Source organism: Henckelia pumila, chromosome 2 (genome assembly GCF_033568475.1).
Source record: "Henckelia pumila isolate YLH828 chromosome 2, ASM3356847v2, whole genome shotgun sequence".
Classification (NCBI taxonomy): Eukaryota; Viridiplantae; Streptophyta; class Magnoliopsida; order Lamiales; family Gesneriaceae; genus Henckelia; species Henckelia pumila.
In genome coordinates this window covers 16,138,492-16,154,051 of record NC_133121.1, presented here as the reverse complement: position 1 = coordinate 16,154,051, position 15,560 = coordinate 16,138,492, and the positions used below count along the sequence as shown (strand labels likewise).

The 15,560-nt window shown below is 31.1% G+C and overlaps 2 protein-coding genes across 2 annotated transcripts; both read left to right on the top strand.

Moving 5' to 3' along the window:
- Window positions 1–5,659: 5,659 nt before the first annotated feature.
- Window positions 5,660–8,112, top strand: LOC140884131 (xyloglucan galactosyltransferase MUR3). The gene is made up of 2 exons (XM_073290805.1): window positions 5,660–6,015; window positions 6,191–8,112. Exons 1-2 carry the CDS (start codon window positions 5,966–5,968, stop codon window positions 7,926–7,928), a joined length of 1,788 nt encoding a protein of 595 aa, XP_073146906.1. The 5' UTR covers window positions 5,660–5,965; the 3' UTR covers window positions 7,929–8,112.
- Window positions 8,113–13,374: 5,262 nt separating this feature from the next.
- LOC140877275 (uncharacterized) lies at window positions 13,375–14,432 on the top strand. The gene is made up of 3 exons (XM_073280816.1): window positions 13,375–13,695; window positions 13,793–13,894; window positions 13,995–14,432. The coding sequence occupies exons 1-3, from the start codon at window positions 13,375–13,377 to the stop codon at window positions 14,379–14,381; spliced, it is 810 nt and encodes a 269-aa protein (XP_073136917.1). The 3' UTR covers window positions 14,382–14,432.
- Window positions 14,433–15,560: the final 1,128 nt, after the last annotated feature.

Here is a 15,560-nt window from a genome sequence, read left to right as displayed (position 1 = left end):
TTTGAATAAAAACGGACTCCTAAAATTATATAAAATTAAATACTAAAAATATTGGGGAAATAAAACTAAAAATAATATTTTTGGGCTCTAAAAAGACTCATAAAATAATTTGGATAGAAAGTTGTCATCTCCTCCGTCCACGGTCCCGTCTACGCGATCAAAACAATTAAATACTAAAAATCATAAAAATCACTAATTATGGGTTAAATGCTTAAAAATAAATTAAATCATGCACAAATAATTCACATAATTATTTAACCCATAAATCTAAAATTTAAATAATTAAATTCCCTAATTATGCATGCAGATTTACGTATTTAAAAATACCGGATGTTACATATGTTAATCAGTGATTCAAGATATTTTTTTTTATCATGCATACATGTTCATGTACGTATATATATTAGTATGATTATCAGATTATGTGATGCATTATTTTAACCCTTGTTATAAAGATTTAGACATGTTGAGCCTCTAGGCTCATTACACTTATATGGTGCAGGTGAGCATGATGATCTTTTTGTAGCTCCTACTGGTGGTGAGGACGTATGAGCAAGCCGGCAGTGGACCCCGTGACTGTCGCCATGAGAATTTATCATGCTTAGAATTATTTTATTTTAGGATTTTAAAACACGCTTCATATTTTCAGTTTTCAGTGGTTGAGAGAAATATTTTTATTATGATTATTTCCGTATACATGATTTATGGATTTTTACTTAGATAATATTATTATTTTTGCATGAATTCAGATTTTTATTGGTTAAATGTTTATTATTTATTTAAGCTTTTGTTTAAGAATTTTATTTATTAGTATTATTTTTAATATTTATACATATATGTATGGGCATATATGTATAGTATTATTTTTTTTAAAAAAAAAATTCCGCATTTTATTAGTTCGAGTCTTTTTACCGTGTGAGTGAGGAAATAAGCACGCTGAAAAGACTCGTCTTGATACAGTGGGGCGCAAATGGTATCAAAGCCGACCTCTATTAGTACGGTATGGTTCGGGGACGAACAAAGCGGAAGCTGGTGGGCATGTGATGCCTGGGGCTGAAGAGGCAGGGAGTGATCGCCGATGCCAAGAGGTTTCACGGATAATGAGCGGCTCCTAGGCTTCTAGGCGGAGGTAGACATGAACGAACCGATCCTATCGGAATGAGAGGGATTCTGAGACTGTGTAGGTATGTGAATGCAGAGTTAGGAGAGCTTAAAAAATTTCATATGAATTACTCATATAAAAAAGGTGCATATTCTTTTCGGGAGCTCATCATATAAAAACTCCAAAGTTAAGCGTGTTTGACTTATGGAAATTTTAGGATGGGTGACCCCCTGGAAAGTTTTCCAGTGTGAGTGTGAGTGAGGACATAAGCACGCTGGAAAGACTTGTCTTGATACATTGGGATGTTACAGTCTTGATACATTGGGACGTTACAGTTACTAATACACGTGTACCTATAATTTTATCTTTTTATCATATCTAAACTATTTAGTACTCAAATATCATATATTAGTATCATATTTTCAATGTTTTGTAATGATTTTTCCTTGTAAAAAAACATGTGAGCCCTGGGAGTGCAACAACATTTTTGTGTGAATCAGAGAGTTCAAACATACTTTTTTCTTACAGGAACTGAATGCAAAAATATGTTTGGGTTGGGGATTTAAAGAAAACTTGCACTTATATTTTTTTACATAAAAAGTAATACAATATCATGAGTGACCTAATTAATTAGAAGATCCGTCTCACAAAAATTTTTGTGTTTACTCTTAATACGAATCTGGTCGATCCATATCACATGAGGCAAACTCACAAATTATTCATAAAAACTATTGTGAGACGATCACATAAGTCGATTTTGTAAGACTGTTCACTTATTTGGGTCACATATAAAAAAACCATTGTTTTTATGCCAAAAATATTACTTTTTTGTTGTAAATATGTGCAGAGTTGACCATTCTCACGGATAAAAATCAATAGACATTCTCACAGATAAAGATCTATGGGACCGTTTCACAATACTCAAAATTATTTAGCGTTTGGATGAGTTCCTAAGCTCCATATATGACTAGCCTGTCACACAGGGCTTTTCTAGTATGGTTTACCTGGCTAACGTAGGCTATTACGTTAGTTCGGGGGTTTACCCAGTGCACACCGAAAGATAGCGGCTGCGGGTTCCCACGCCATTAAAAAAAAACTTAGAAGCTCTGTAAACACAACTTATAAATATATTGTTTCGGAGCTTATAAGTCTTCAAATTTATTTGGCAACAATTTGGTCAAACATATTATAAGCGGTTAAAATAAGGTGTTTGATAGTTTATTACTTTTTAAAAAATATTTTTAATATTTTACTTTTCCAGAATGTTCTTCACCCAATAAAAATTAAATATTTTTTTTTAAAAATTCAAATCACATCGATTTTTCTAAATTAAAATAGAATAGTTTTATTTTTTAAATAAAGTTTATGAAAAATTCTAAACTATTTCAAATAATCTTCATAGTACATATCATATAATTAAGATAATAAAAAGATCTTATAATGTCTAATACATCGATCTCTTTAATTTGTTTAAAATAAATTTATTGAAATACTTTAATAGCTTATTTATAAAATAAGTCTTGAGAGCTTATAAGTTTTTAAACTAGCTTATAAGTTGTTTAATAAGTTTAACTGTAGATTTCAACCCTTTAAAAAAGAATTTCAGGGGGAAAACAGTTAAATATATATATCTAAAGTTTAGTTTCTATTTTATTTTTTTTAAAGACAGATTTGTATTACAATTATTTATATTAGTTATGTAATTTATTGAATCATGTCTCGAGTACGTTTTAGTCAAATATCGAAAGTCCTACGCTTTTATGTTTGCGTGATTTGACACAAACATTTAAGTTTACTAATTACGGATTGGATTTACGTCGGGGTTTCTCATAATTCACGAATTTCAAATAACGTTTCAATATGATTTTATCTATTTTCGATAAGAGTATCTCATATGAGACGATCATTTGTTACAGACATTTAAGTTTACTAATTAGTAATTACGGATTGGATTTACGTCGGGGTTTTTCATAATTCACGGATTTTAAATAACGTTTCAATATGATTTTATCTATTTCGATAAAGTATCTCATATGAGACGATCATTTGTTAGGGGTCAACTATGTCCATATTTTTTAATAAAATGTAATATTTTTGACATAAAAAATTAACGTTGATAACACAAATAAGATATTCGTTTTATATAATTAACCAGTGATCCCGTTTCAGGAGTTTTTGTGTTTCGATAAAAATAATGTAACAATATGGGAAAACTCCCTTTTTAAATAAATAATATTTTTTTTTTTCAAAAACAAAACTCTTGTGAGACGATTTCACGAGTCGATTTTGTGAGAGAGGTCTTCTATTTGGCCCGGCCCATTAAAAATATTATTTTTATATCAAAAATATTACTTTTCATTGTAAATATAGGATCGGGTCGACCCGTCTCCTATGATATCTCTTTGTTAAAAGAAAATTGTGTAGCATATATATTTGCCACTAAACTTAAACTAGTATAATTTTTTTGAGAACGATATATGTTCTTTTTTTATAATTTCAAACACAATTTTATGTTTTATTTTTGGAGTGAGAGGATAGTTTTTATTATAATTAGATCTTGAACCTTATATTTTGTTCCAAATTTTTGATTTTGATGTCAGAGTTTATATATATGTTTCAAAAATTTTGAAGACTTTTTGAAAATATTTTTTCAAAAGCTCATATAAGACGTACGGTCTCAAGAGTCAATTTTAAAATAGAGATTATAATATACAATCTGATTTGATTCATGAAAAAATACTACCTTTTATGATACGAGTATTACTTTTCATTGTTACATAGGACTCGGATCGACATATCTCACAAATATAAATCTTTGAAACCGTCTCATAAAATATTTACTCTCGTTAAAATATATAGTTGTAAAGTAATATACAAAATATTCTTTTTATATATAAAATGATCAACAGAAAAAACTCTTTCGAGTCATGGTCTCAAAAGTTCAGATATCTTATTTGATCCGATCTATGAAAAGTATTACATTTTATTACAAAATTATTATTATTTACTTTATATATAGATCAAATTGATATGTATTATGAATATAAATCAATGAGACTGTCTCACCCTAAAATTATTTTTTCGCGAGTTACTTCACAACTTGTTTAGTTATTCATTGTATCTATGTTATTGCCTTGATTATTTATTCCCGATTAAATATTTTTGATATTAGTTTTAAATATTCAATCTTTGAAATAGTCTTTTATATACTCATTTTAATTTGAAAGATGATGAGTAAATCTCTTATGATACGGTTTCACATATATATATATATATATATGACGGATCGATCTCATGATTTTATATATATAATGAAAAATAGTACTTTTTACATAAATAATAATAATATTTTTCATCCGTATAACAAATTGACATGTATGTGAAACTGCTTCATAGAAATTTTTTGTGTGTAACTGAAATTACATTCATTGAAATGAGAAACATGTATATAATTTGATAGCTTAATTAAAGTTTAGAGGCAAAATAAATGTTACTAACTAAAACGTCCATATATAGTATGAAATATACAAAGTATTAATAAATATGTGGATAATATTTTTTAGTTTTATGGTGTAATATATGCGTGTGTCACTACAATAACTTGTGATAAATATATAATTAGCAAAAAAGTTACTCGATTTTGAGAGGAAAAAATAATGATAAATGTACAACTAATATATCGTACAACGATATTTACAATAATTATGTCGTGATATTTTGTTATTATATCATGAGATTTTTTGATATTATATCGTGATATTTGCATTCAATTTATTATGAGATTTGACAAATTAAATTTTTGTATTGAATTTTATATGGTAAATCGTTATATATATAACATTACTCCAAAAAAAAAAAAACATCAGAATTCAAAGTAATTTAATAATTGATTGCCATTAGGCGCATTACTCACACTGTTAATTCAAGTCTGACCATCAGAAAAATGAGAGGTGAGATTATGCATTAGGGATAATACTCAAATCATAAATATGATTATTTATATCTTAACACATGTGTGTCACTAATGTTATAATTGGAGGTAAGAATGAGATCATGCATTAAGGATAATATTCAAATCATGAATTTGATTATTTATATGTGTATAACTAATGTTATAAGACTGATGTGACAAATTATTGAGCAACTAAATCTACCATAAGGGAAATATCCTTAGAGTATGTTGATTTTAAAAACAGGCGTTTATCCCAAAGAACATCTAAAGATAAAAATTTATCAATATATGTGGGGTTCAGTACTATTTTTTTCGATAGATATCACATATATTGATAAATTTTCACCTATAGATGCACTATTAAAACAATAACTGTATAAATAGGATGAAATTTTTCGCAATAACCTCACGGTAGGATCTCATTGAGTGACAAATACACGACAAATACAAGATGTATCCTCCTGTCTCCACATGGTCGCTTCTTATTTGTTAATACCAAATGGCCAATACACCAAGTCCCGGTGCACGTACACCAAAACCAACTATATTACGCTGATTATGTTTCCATTTTTACTCAAACAATGATAATAAATACGGAGGAAGATCTTGAACGACAGTTTAGTTTTGTAGAAAATTTTCATTATCGTCAAATTCCTCTGTGTATTTTCTTCTCACAAGTTTAGTCACTGACTATGAGTTTCAAAGTTCTAATCTTTTCAATTATTGTTCAGTTTCTTGTTTCTGTTAAATGACATCGAGTTTCCGGTTCTTTTTTCTTTATCATAATAACAATTTTCCGTTTCTCAAAATCAGCATGATATCAAGCTATTTCGGGGTTTCGCTCGATCGAAATTTTCGCGTGACGATTTCATCATTCGTGGAGCCGTTTTCTTGGATATTCGATTCTTGAAATGAATTTCCTTGTATCGTTGAAATTTGTCTCAGAATCTGGATTTCTGAGGTATGGTTAGTGTTTTGTGGGTGATTGATGATGAATGAACGTAAAAGTTCTGGGTTTTTCTTGATACTTTTTTTTCTTTATCGATGAGTTGTTTCAGTAATATAATCGAGTGAAAAGTTGGTATTGTAGTTCTATGAATTGATGATTTTGTTTGCTTTTGTTGTCTGATACGAAGTTGTCTTGAGGCTTCATTATACCAAATGGAGAAGGGGCAAGCCAAGAATCAACGCTCACGCCTTCGTTTATTGGCTTTGGTCTCATGTCTCTGTTGGCTATGTTTGTTTTATGTTCATTTTATAGTTCTTGGAGGTACAAGTGTTGATGATACTAAGTTTGATTCCAACTCTGCTCCCCTTAATGCCATATCGATCAAGAATCACCCTAGTCGCCCCGTCTCCGTGAAACAAGTTATTCGGACTGAGAAGGAAGGAATTGTTGATGATGTACCGAAAAGTGTGATCCCAAATGAGGTGAGATTTGGCAATACTCGATGGTTCACTTCAAAGAAAGGACCGGTGAAAACGAAAGATAGGACTCATTCTAAGACGGTGGATTATCCGTTTTTGAGCGCATTGAGGACGGTGGAGAACAAGAGTGACCCTTGTGGAGGAAAGTATATTTATGTTCATGATCTTCCTTCAATGTTCAATGAGAACATGGTCAAAGAATGCAAGAGTCTTAGTCTCTGGACCGACATGTGCAAGTTCATTACAAATTTCGGTCTCGGACCGCCATTAGAGAATGTTGAAGGGGTTTTCTCGGATACCGGATGGTATGCAACGAATCAGTTTGCTCTAGATTTGATCTTTAGTAACCGGATGAAGCGATACAAGTGCTTGACGAACGACTCGTCTCTAGCTGCTGCAATTTTCGTGCCTTTCTATGCAGGATTCGATGTTTCAAGATACCTTTGGGGGCCTAACGTAACGACTCGTGATGCCGCATCATTAGCTCTGTTTGAGTGGCTGGTGAAGAGGCCAGAGTGGCAGATCATGGGAGGAAGGGATCATTTTCTTGTCGCGGGTAGGATAACATGGGATTTTAGGAGGTTAACCGATCAACATTCGGATTGGGGTAACAAGCTTCTGCACTTACCGCCAGCCAAGAACATGTCGATTCTTGTGGTGGAATCGAGCCCCTGGCATATGAATGATTATGGAATCCCATATCCCACATATTTCCATCCTGAAAAAGATTCTGATCTGTCCATTTGGCTGGATAGAATGAGGAAACAAGAAAGGAAACACCTCTTCTGCTTCGCGGGCGCTCCTCGGCCAGGAAACCAGAAATCTATCCGTGGCCAGATCATACAACAATGCAAAAACTCGAATTTGTGCGAACTTTTGGAATGTGGACTTGGGGAGAGCAAGTGCCATTCGCCTAGTCGAGTTATGCAAATGTTTCAGAGCTCTCATTTCTGCCTCCAGCCTCAAGGTGATTCTTTCACAAGAAGATCAGCATTTGATTCCATGTTGGCTGGTTGTATACCTGTCTTTTTCCATCCAGCGTCTGCATATACTCAATATACATGGCATTTGCCGAAGAACTATACAAAATACTCGGTTTTTATACCCGAGGACGATTTCCGGATCAAGAATATTAGCTTAGAGGAGAGGTTGAGTCAAATTTCTGCCGAGCAAGTGAAGGAAATGAGGGATATGGTCATTAATCTAATCCCTCAGCTGATATATGCAGATCCTCGATCAGATTCAAATGCATTCAAAGACGCGTTTGATGTCGCGGTTGAAGCTATCATCAAGAAAGTTACAAAGTTGAGGAGGGACATAGTTGAGGGGCAGGATTATGGTCATTTTATTGAGGAACTTAGCTGGAAGTATGCTTTGTTGGACAAAGATCAAGCTGAGAAGCCTCATGAATGGGATCCTTTTTTCTCAAACACCAAAGAAATATAGTGAAGTTCCCTTCGAACAAGCGCGAATTCGACTATGGAAGAGCAGAGAATGTAGTTCTTGTTGCTTTGCTCAAGATGTTGTGGATGCTGTTAATGTATGAAAACTAGTATATGTCAATCTATAGGTATTCTTGAATCCCATTATTATTACATCATGGACTGTTAATATGATGATAGAGGTTGTGAATTTAAAATATTACCTGTCAACTCACTTTTGAGTATTTTCTAAAATTTGTTTTTAATGCCTATTATATAATACCATGGTGCGATATTGAGAAGAATCTTAGATTCGGGTTGGGTTTGTCGGATCGATCTGCCGTAACACATAATTTAAGTGTCTATTAATTGGTGTTTATCATTTCCAACGTTATAAAGATTAAAATTATTCTTAATCTACTTTTAAAATGATACTATAGTTATCTGTTTTAACAAAATTGAACAAGGGTTCACATTATTTATCAATAGAGATTTATCACATCTGATATTATAACAAGAAATTTTTTAAGCGCTAATAGTTCAATTTTAATAAATTAGTCCATTACTAAAGTCCACAAAAATTAGAAGTCAAGCTCGTTAGGGTCCAAGCGCAGAAAAAGAGCTCATTTGCTTCATATTCATCAAGAGGTCTATAAATCTCATTTCGATAGGCAGGCTCTAATTTTGTGCGAATTATTCTATGCTACATCTATAATACTTTTCCTCGTATGATGTGGTCAAATATCAACCATTGGATTATCAAGACATATGTCAATTTTCATAAAAATATATGGGTCTCACGTGATCTAATAGTATTGAAATAGGGGGAGAAACACTCCCGATGCAGCATAGACTAACCCATTTTGGGCTTACAAGTATTTTTTATTCGGTTGGTAGCGCGGACTTGAGTGTTGCAGGTTTTTGCAGAGCACTCTGCACTTCAATGGGTCGAGAGTCTATAAAGTTCGTTCATGACATAGGTAACAATTCACTACTTTACTTTTGAGTTCATGGGAGCGACGACTACAGACTTAGTATCAATACTCTGTCAATCCCTTGAATTTTTATAATTTAGGTAAATGTTTTGTTGCATCAACTACATTAAAAAAATCAGATATGATTTTTTTTTTATTTAAAAAAGATATAACATAACTTAAGTAATAGATTCAATATTTTGTGTTTATTTTTCGGAAAATGTACAATGACTAATAATATTGAAAGATAAAATTTATATATTTAGTATTATTTTAAGACGAGATGGATATTACTTTCCGGCTAAATCATGTAAGATTTTATTAAGAGGGTGTTTGACAGAGCTTTTAAGCTCTTGAAAACAACTTATAAGTTGTTTCAGAACTTATGAACTCTTTAAATTTGTTTGGTAATTATTTTTTAAATTTTGACAGCTTATACGTTGTTTTTAAAACAGTAGGATCATTCTTAATTTTTTCAAAAAATATTTTATTTTGATATTTTTTTACTTATTCATATTATTCGTATATATTTTATTAAATACTCACAATGTCATCTGCCCATTTTTTTGTATATAATTCATCATTTTCTTCTTATTTTTTTAATAAATTACTTTTATTTTTAACATTATTTAACATTTATAATAAATTTTAAAATATTTTTGTATATATATTACTATTTACATTACTTTCATAGTATTATACCTTTTTTTGATAATTATCTTATAATATCAAACACATAAATATATTTAAGTTGTTTAAAATAAGTTCGTTCAAACAATTTTAACAACTTATTTTTAAAATAAGATCTGACAAATTATAAACTTCTAAAGAGGTTATAAGTTTTTAGAGCTTCTAAGATGTTTTTAATAAGTTTAGTCAAATGCCTTTTTACGATAAATTGTTTTTGAATGTATTAAAAAATACTCATCACTCTCACGGATCAATTTGAGATGAATTTTCGATCCGACTCGTAAGTGGTATTAATTTTTATATTTAAAGTATTATTTTTTCAAGTGAAAATATGATTTTTTCGGAGTTTTGTTATTAAGAAATATTATTTAATATGTGTTGCTTTTAGTTAAAGATATTTGGTCTAATGAAAAGTATTATTTTTATGTTAAAATATTATTTTCATTGTATAGTATAATTTTTTTTTACTTACGTAATGAAAAATATTGTGTGATATATACTGATTTGAGTTAAAATGATTATTTTTTTATGGCAAAAGTATATGTAATTTGAGTTGATTTGATTAAAAAATATTAATTTTTATTTAATAGTATTACTTTTCATTGCGAATATGAAGCGGATCAATCCATCTCACGAATATATATATATACACACACGCACACACGAGATTGTTGCACACAAGACCTGCACATTTTTAGTAATGTGGATGGTAATCAAAGCCAGGTAGTATAAAATTTTAAAAATGGTAATAATATAATATGTTTTAGAAGATAATGATCATTTGAATAAAACTGTAATGATTACAATACGATTTGTGGAGATATATATACATTAAAGAAAATGATTGAAAAAGTGGCGATTATTGCATTCATATTGCTGATTTATTGTGAATGATATATAAAATAAGACCAGAAATCTCTCGTAAGAGAAATAAAACCTTTTTTTAAAAAAAAAATTGGGTGTGATGTTTGTATTTTATTTTAAAATACATAAATAAATAAAAACTGAAATGATTGTATAACTTTAATAAAATACAACATTAATGTAGTTTGAATGTATCACATTATCTCACACAACATTCATAAAAAAATTTCAAGCAAATCTTAAACAGATTTTAAATATATTACATAAGAATAAGTCAAGATCTTGATTGCTAAATAGCAAATTTTTGTTCTTTTGCTCTAGTCTAGATTTACTCTAGTAATATTATAGTGTACCAACACTACAAAACAACAGGAGGTATTGCTACCGTTTTGAAAAAAACCGTCGCAAAATGGGTTGATTAAATATATATTTAAATAATACGACGGTTTTTTATAAACCGTAACAATAAATTACAACGGTTTATATAAAATCGTTGCAAAGAGTGACGGTTATTAAAACGGTCGCATTATTGTGCTTTGTGTTGCATGTTTCAATAATTGTGCGTTGCGTGATCCAATAATTGAGATATATTTTATGTTGCAACGGTTTATAAAAAACCGTCATAAAATCCTCTATATTACGACCTCCAACCTTCCTTCTTCTTTGCCCCAGATTGAGAAATTTCTTCGTTTTATATATATAATCCCGCTCCAACCTTCCTTCTTCTCTGCCACAGATTGAGAAGTTTGTTTTCGCGAGGTATCAGGTACGTAATTCCCACCCGAATATATTAGCTTCCTTCGTCTTTTATGATTCCTGTAATTAAATTGTCATTAAATAACATTTTATCTTATGTGTAAGTAAGAAAATAAATTTACTACACCAACTAAGTTGTTGCCCATAATCTGAATTACTAATTTTTTGTATTTTGTAAACTTTACGAAAATTATGTAAGCATTATTGTGTACTGTGTGCGTGTGTGTAGTGACTTTGAGTATTTAAAATATTCAGTTTACGTGTACTTACCTGCGTTATTTAAGCATATTTATTGTGTAGTTACGGCGTTATTTTGTGAAATGGAGTAACTAAAAACTGTTATTCTACTAGTATTATTTAATACATGGATACCAACGTTGGTTCGAGCTCCGGTTATGTTCCTCCCACACTGCCGGATCATCGTATACTTATTTAGTTATTTGGCCTGAATATGGAGAATAAGTTTATATTAATTATTTCACTACACACAATATTAATGTATATAAAGTTGATTGTCTGAATCTGAAAAATTTTCTACATAATTAAATGTTACGACATTAAATGCAGTTTTATTCCAAACAAAAACGGTGTTACCTTCATTAAGAAAACATTCAAGGAGCAAATATGTGAATCTGGCCACTCGTGGAAGTACGTGAGCATCGCGCAGCGCAGGGGCGGATCTACCATAGGACCCGTGGGGCCACGGTCCCCCCGAAAAGTTAAAAAATTTTTAGTACTATATATTTAATATTTATGAGTTTAGTATATATAATATAGGCCCTATAAAAATAAAAGAAAGTTCATGCAGCTTAGCGGCCGAAGCTTTCTCCTGTTTATTTTCTAGCCGAAGCTGTCTCCTGTTCATTTTCTAACAGGGTTCGATTCTACATGCTCTCATCTGAATTTTATTTTTTCCCGGGTCATTCTCTCTTCTGTTTCCTTTTTTCTTTTTTTATTTTTTCTTGTCTTTCTTTTCATTCTTCATCTCTCATTTTCTCTCTTTAAAAAAAAAACTATTTTTCTCCTCTCTCACGTCACACAGATATAATTTTTTCTTTTTATCCCCCTTCTTAATTTGTTCTTATTATTCCCCCTTCTTCTTTAACTAAATTATTATTATTTTTTGATTAATAATAAATTATTTATTTCCTAAAAATTTTAAAATTTATTTTCTAAAATTATATAAAATAAAATGACATTATAATAACAAATAAAATGAAAGAAGATACCATGTTAATCGAAAAAACAACTCCAAATATCTAAAATATTTGTATATTTATTGATTATTGATATATTTAAAATTTATCATCTAAAATTACACACACACACTCTCTATCTCTTTGTTTCATAGATAATCACTTTTTTTTGTTTTTTTTTTCCTAAAACATATAAACTTGTACAATAATTAATTATATTTTTCCACTTTTTATTTAAAATTAATATGCTCATATTTAATTGAGATTTTTATTAAATATATATTATTTTCAATAATTGTTTTTACACCATATAAGTATCCATTAAATAAGATAATATTGGAAAGTTATTTACCAGTTAAAATTTTCAAAAAAAACAATTGTTAATATGTGTGAAAAAGAAGTATATATATGAGACGAATTGAGTATAAAATAAAATGATATATAAATATATATATATATATATATTTAAAATAATTAAATAACATATTTGAAATAAATAAAAGAGAATGAGAAACAATAGAGATCGATATAGGAGTTTGTTTTGAGAGTGATTGTTTTTGTGATTACAGTTTCAAGTTCTACAGCAATTATAGAAAAAAAGTCATTATCAATCATGGATATTAACAAATTTAGGTTTCATAGCAAAATGAAGGATAATTTTCTCTTGGATGCATTGATGATATGTATTGAAATTGATTGCTAATTAAAAATATTTGTATTGATACTATCATAAAAAAATTTCAAAAATTCTAATGAACGTCGAATTCTTTTAATCTACAAATATTTTGTTCAAAACATACATTTGATGTAACTGATACGTTAATTTTTTTTTTTGAATCTTGTGTTTAGTTTGAGACGGCCCCCCAAGACCGAAATCCTGGATCCACCCCTGGCGCATCGTACGTGATATTGGGAGCAATTTGTAGCATGTTGTTTTACGGATACTATAATATTTTATTGTTTGTTATTTTTTCTATACTATGCATTGTTAATGTGTTTCTTATCTACTCTAAATAAGTGCAGAGGCAGTACATATGGGAAGAGCAGTACGATACACAGGTACGAGACATTTGGTATAGCAAATGTGGAGACATCTACCGCTGCGCATTGCATGAGTGGAGAACTCATGGGAATGTGCCGCATACTATCGATCCGTCCGTTTGGGCGACATTGCTCGCACATTGGGAGACTACTAAGTGGAAGAATTCTGCAGCGAGTTACAAATAGGAATAGCGAGTCTGCTGGACCCGAGACTGGTACGACCAAGCACGTTGGTGGATCGAAGTCCTATGCCGTGCACACTGCAAATCTGGTAAAAAATTATTTCAATAAGTAATATAACATTTAATTTTCGTCATTCCAATTCACTGTCTGTATAATACAATTATGAATACATACATACAATGTAGCGTCAGTCACTGAACAGAGAACCTAGCAGTTGGAAGATTTTCCTGAAGACGCACAAACGACAGGACGAGACATTTGCTTATGACAAATCAAAAATGATAAATGTAAAACGTTTTCATTTATATAATGGTTATAATAATTTGTTTAAATATCCATTTTTAATATCATGACCGATTTTTATCATCGTAAATGTGGGAGAAATAGGAAGAGGTGGAACATCGCATCGTAGAGCAGTACACAATTAGGCAGAGTGGAGATCTGCAGAGTGGAGATGTTCATGACTATCTATCGGCCGACGAGGTAAATGCCATTTTTATGGATGCTGTCGGTGGTGTAAATCATCAACGGGTATATGATATCGGCGCTGTCGCGAAGACCATATACCCGAATGAGATGATGTCTCGTCCTCGCTTTCGTACTCAGCTGAAGTCATCACTTGTGGCACATGATGAGGCGATTCGTGTCGCCAGAGATGAGGCACAAGCAGCAAGGGCAGAGGCCGATGTTGCCAAAATGCAGTCGCAGCAAAATGCATTAGCGTTGCAGGCTTCCAACGACACACAAGCAAGGATGTTGGGCCGTATTTCATAATTGGAGAGAATGATGACTTCCTTCTTTTCTACCCTTCATAAGGGTAAGAAGAAGTCCACCGATGACACACATGCTCCTAAAAGCAGGGGCAAGACACTGAGGATTGAGGAACCAACACATTACCGCGACGAAGACGATGGCGACGGTGACGATGACAACGATGAGACACGGTCACCTCACAATTATGCAAAGTATTTTCGGTAGTATAGTGGATGAAACATGAATGTGTGTATTATATTATATTGTTATTACTGTGGTTCGTAGCTATAAATTTTGGTATTATAAATTGTATTAATTAAATATTGTAATGTTAGTAATAAACAAATGATATTTAAATTAAAAAATATAAATTAATATTAATCTAGCAAGGTTTAATTAGAAAAGGTCAATTGAAATTATTGTAACGGTTTTTTTAAAAACCGCTGCAAACTGTTGCTACGGTTCTTAAAAAACTGTTGCAAACATTTGCAGCGGTTTTTTAAAAACCAAGCAATGTTTTGCAACGGTTTTTCAAAATCCGTTGCAAAGATTGCAACGGTTAAACCATTGTAAAACCGTTGTAATTTTTCGACGGTTATCAAAAAGCCATCGCAACGCCTTTTCGACGAATTATTTTGTCTTATATTTATTATTTTTATCATTTCATCAAATTTCAACTTTAATCTTGCATCTTTAGATTTTTTTTTTCACAAAAACTTGTAACCTTTATTAATCACCAATAGTGTTTCTAGTTACAAGAACAATAAGCCAAGAAAGAAAACTCCAAACACCTAAAAAAAGGTGCAGGAGAGGAACAAACAAATTTTGACGCATAGTGGGCCACTTTATTAGCAGTCTTCCGGGTACGAGATAAAGAAATAATATTCAAAGAGGCCATTGATACCTTGATCTATGCAACACATAATCCAACATAGCTCAAATCTCTCAGAGGCTTCGTGACTGCTAGCCAAGAGTGAATCGGAAAAAAAAACAGAGACTTGTTGGAGATCATTATCTTGGATGACTTTGAGTCCTTATCGGATAGCTAATAATTCTCTCATATCCACTGATTCAGGTTTCGAGAACGAACGGCCAAATGCAGCTAATAACCTTCCTTTATGATTACGGAGCACACCTCCTACACCACAACGATTTGCCACCTCATGAAAACTGGCATCTACATCCAAACGAAGTTGACCA

Excerpts from the sequence above, each read along its gene's own strand:
- LOC140884131 (XM_073290805.1), top strand. The coding sequence starts at position 5,966 with ATGAATTTCCTTGTATCGTTGAAATTTGTCTCAGAATCTGGATTTCTG. Across the intron at positions 6,016-6,190 it reads TCAGAATCTGGATTTCTGAG|TTGTCTTGAGGCTTCATTAT; the intron begins GTATGGTTAGTG and ends TCTGATACGAAG.
- LOC140877275 (XM_073280816.1), top strand. The coding sequence starts at position 13,375 with ATGTGTTTCTTATCTACTCTAAATAAGTGCAGAGGCAGTACATATGGG. Across the intron at positions 13,696-13,792 it reads CCGTGCACACTGCAAATCTG|CGTCAGTCACTGAACAGAGA; the intron begins GTAAAAAATTAT and ends CATACAATGTAG. Across the intron at positions 13,895-13,994 it reads ACAAATCAAAAATGATAAAT|GAAGAGGTGGAACATCGCAT; the intron begins GTAAAACGTTTT and ends TGGGAGAAATAG.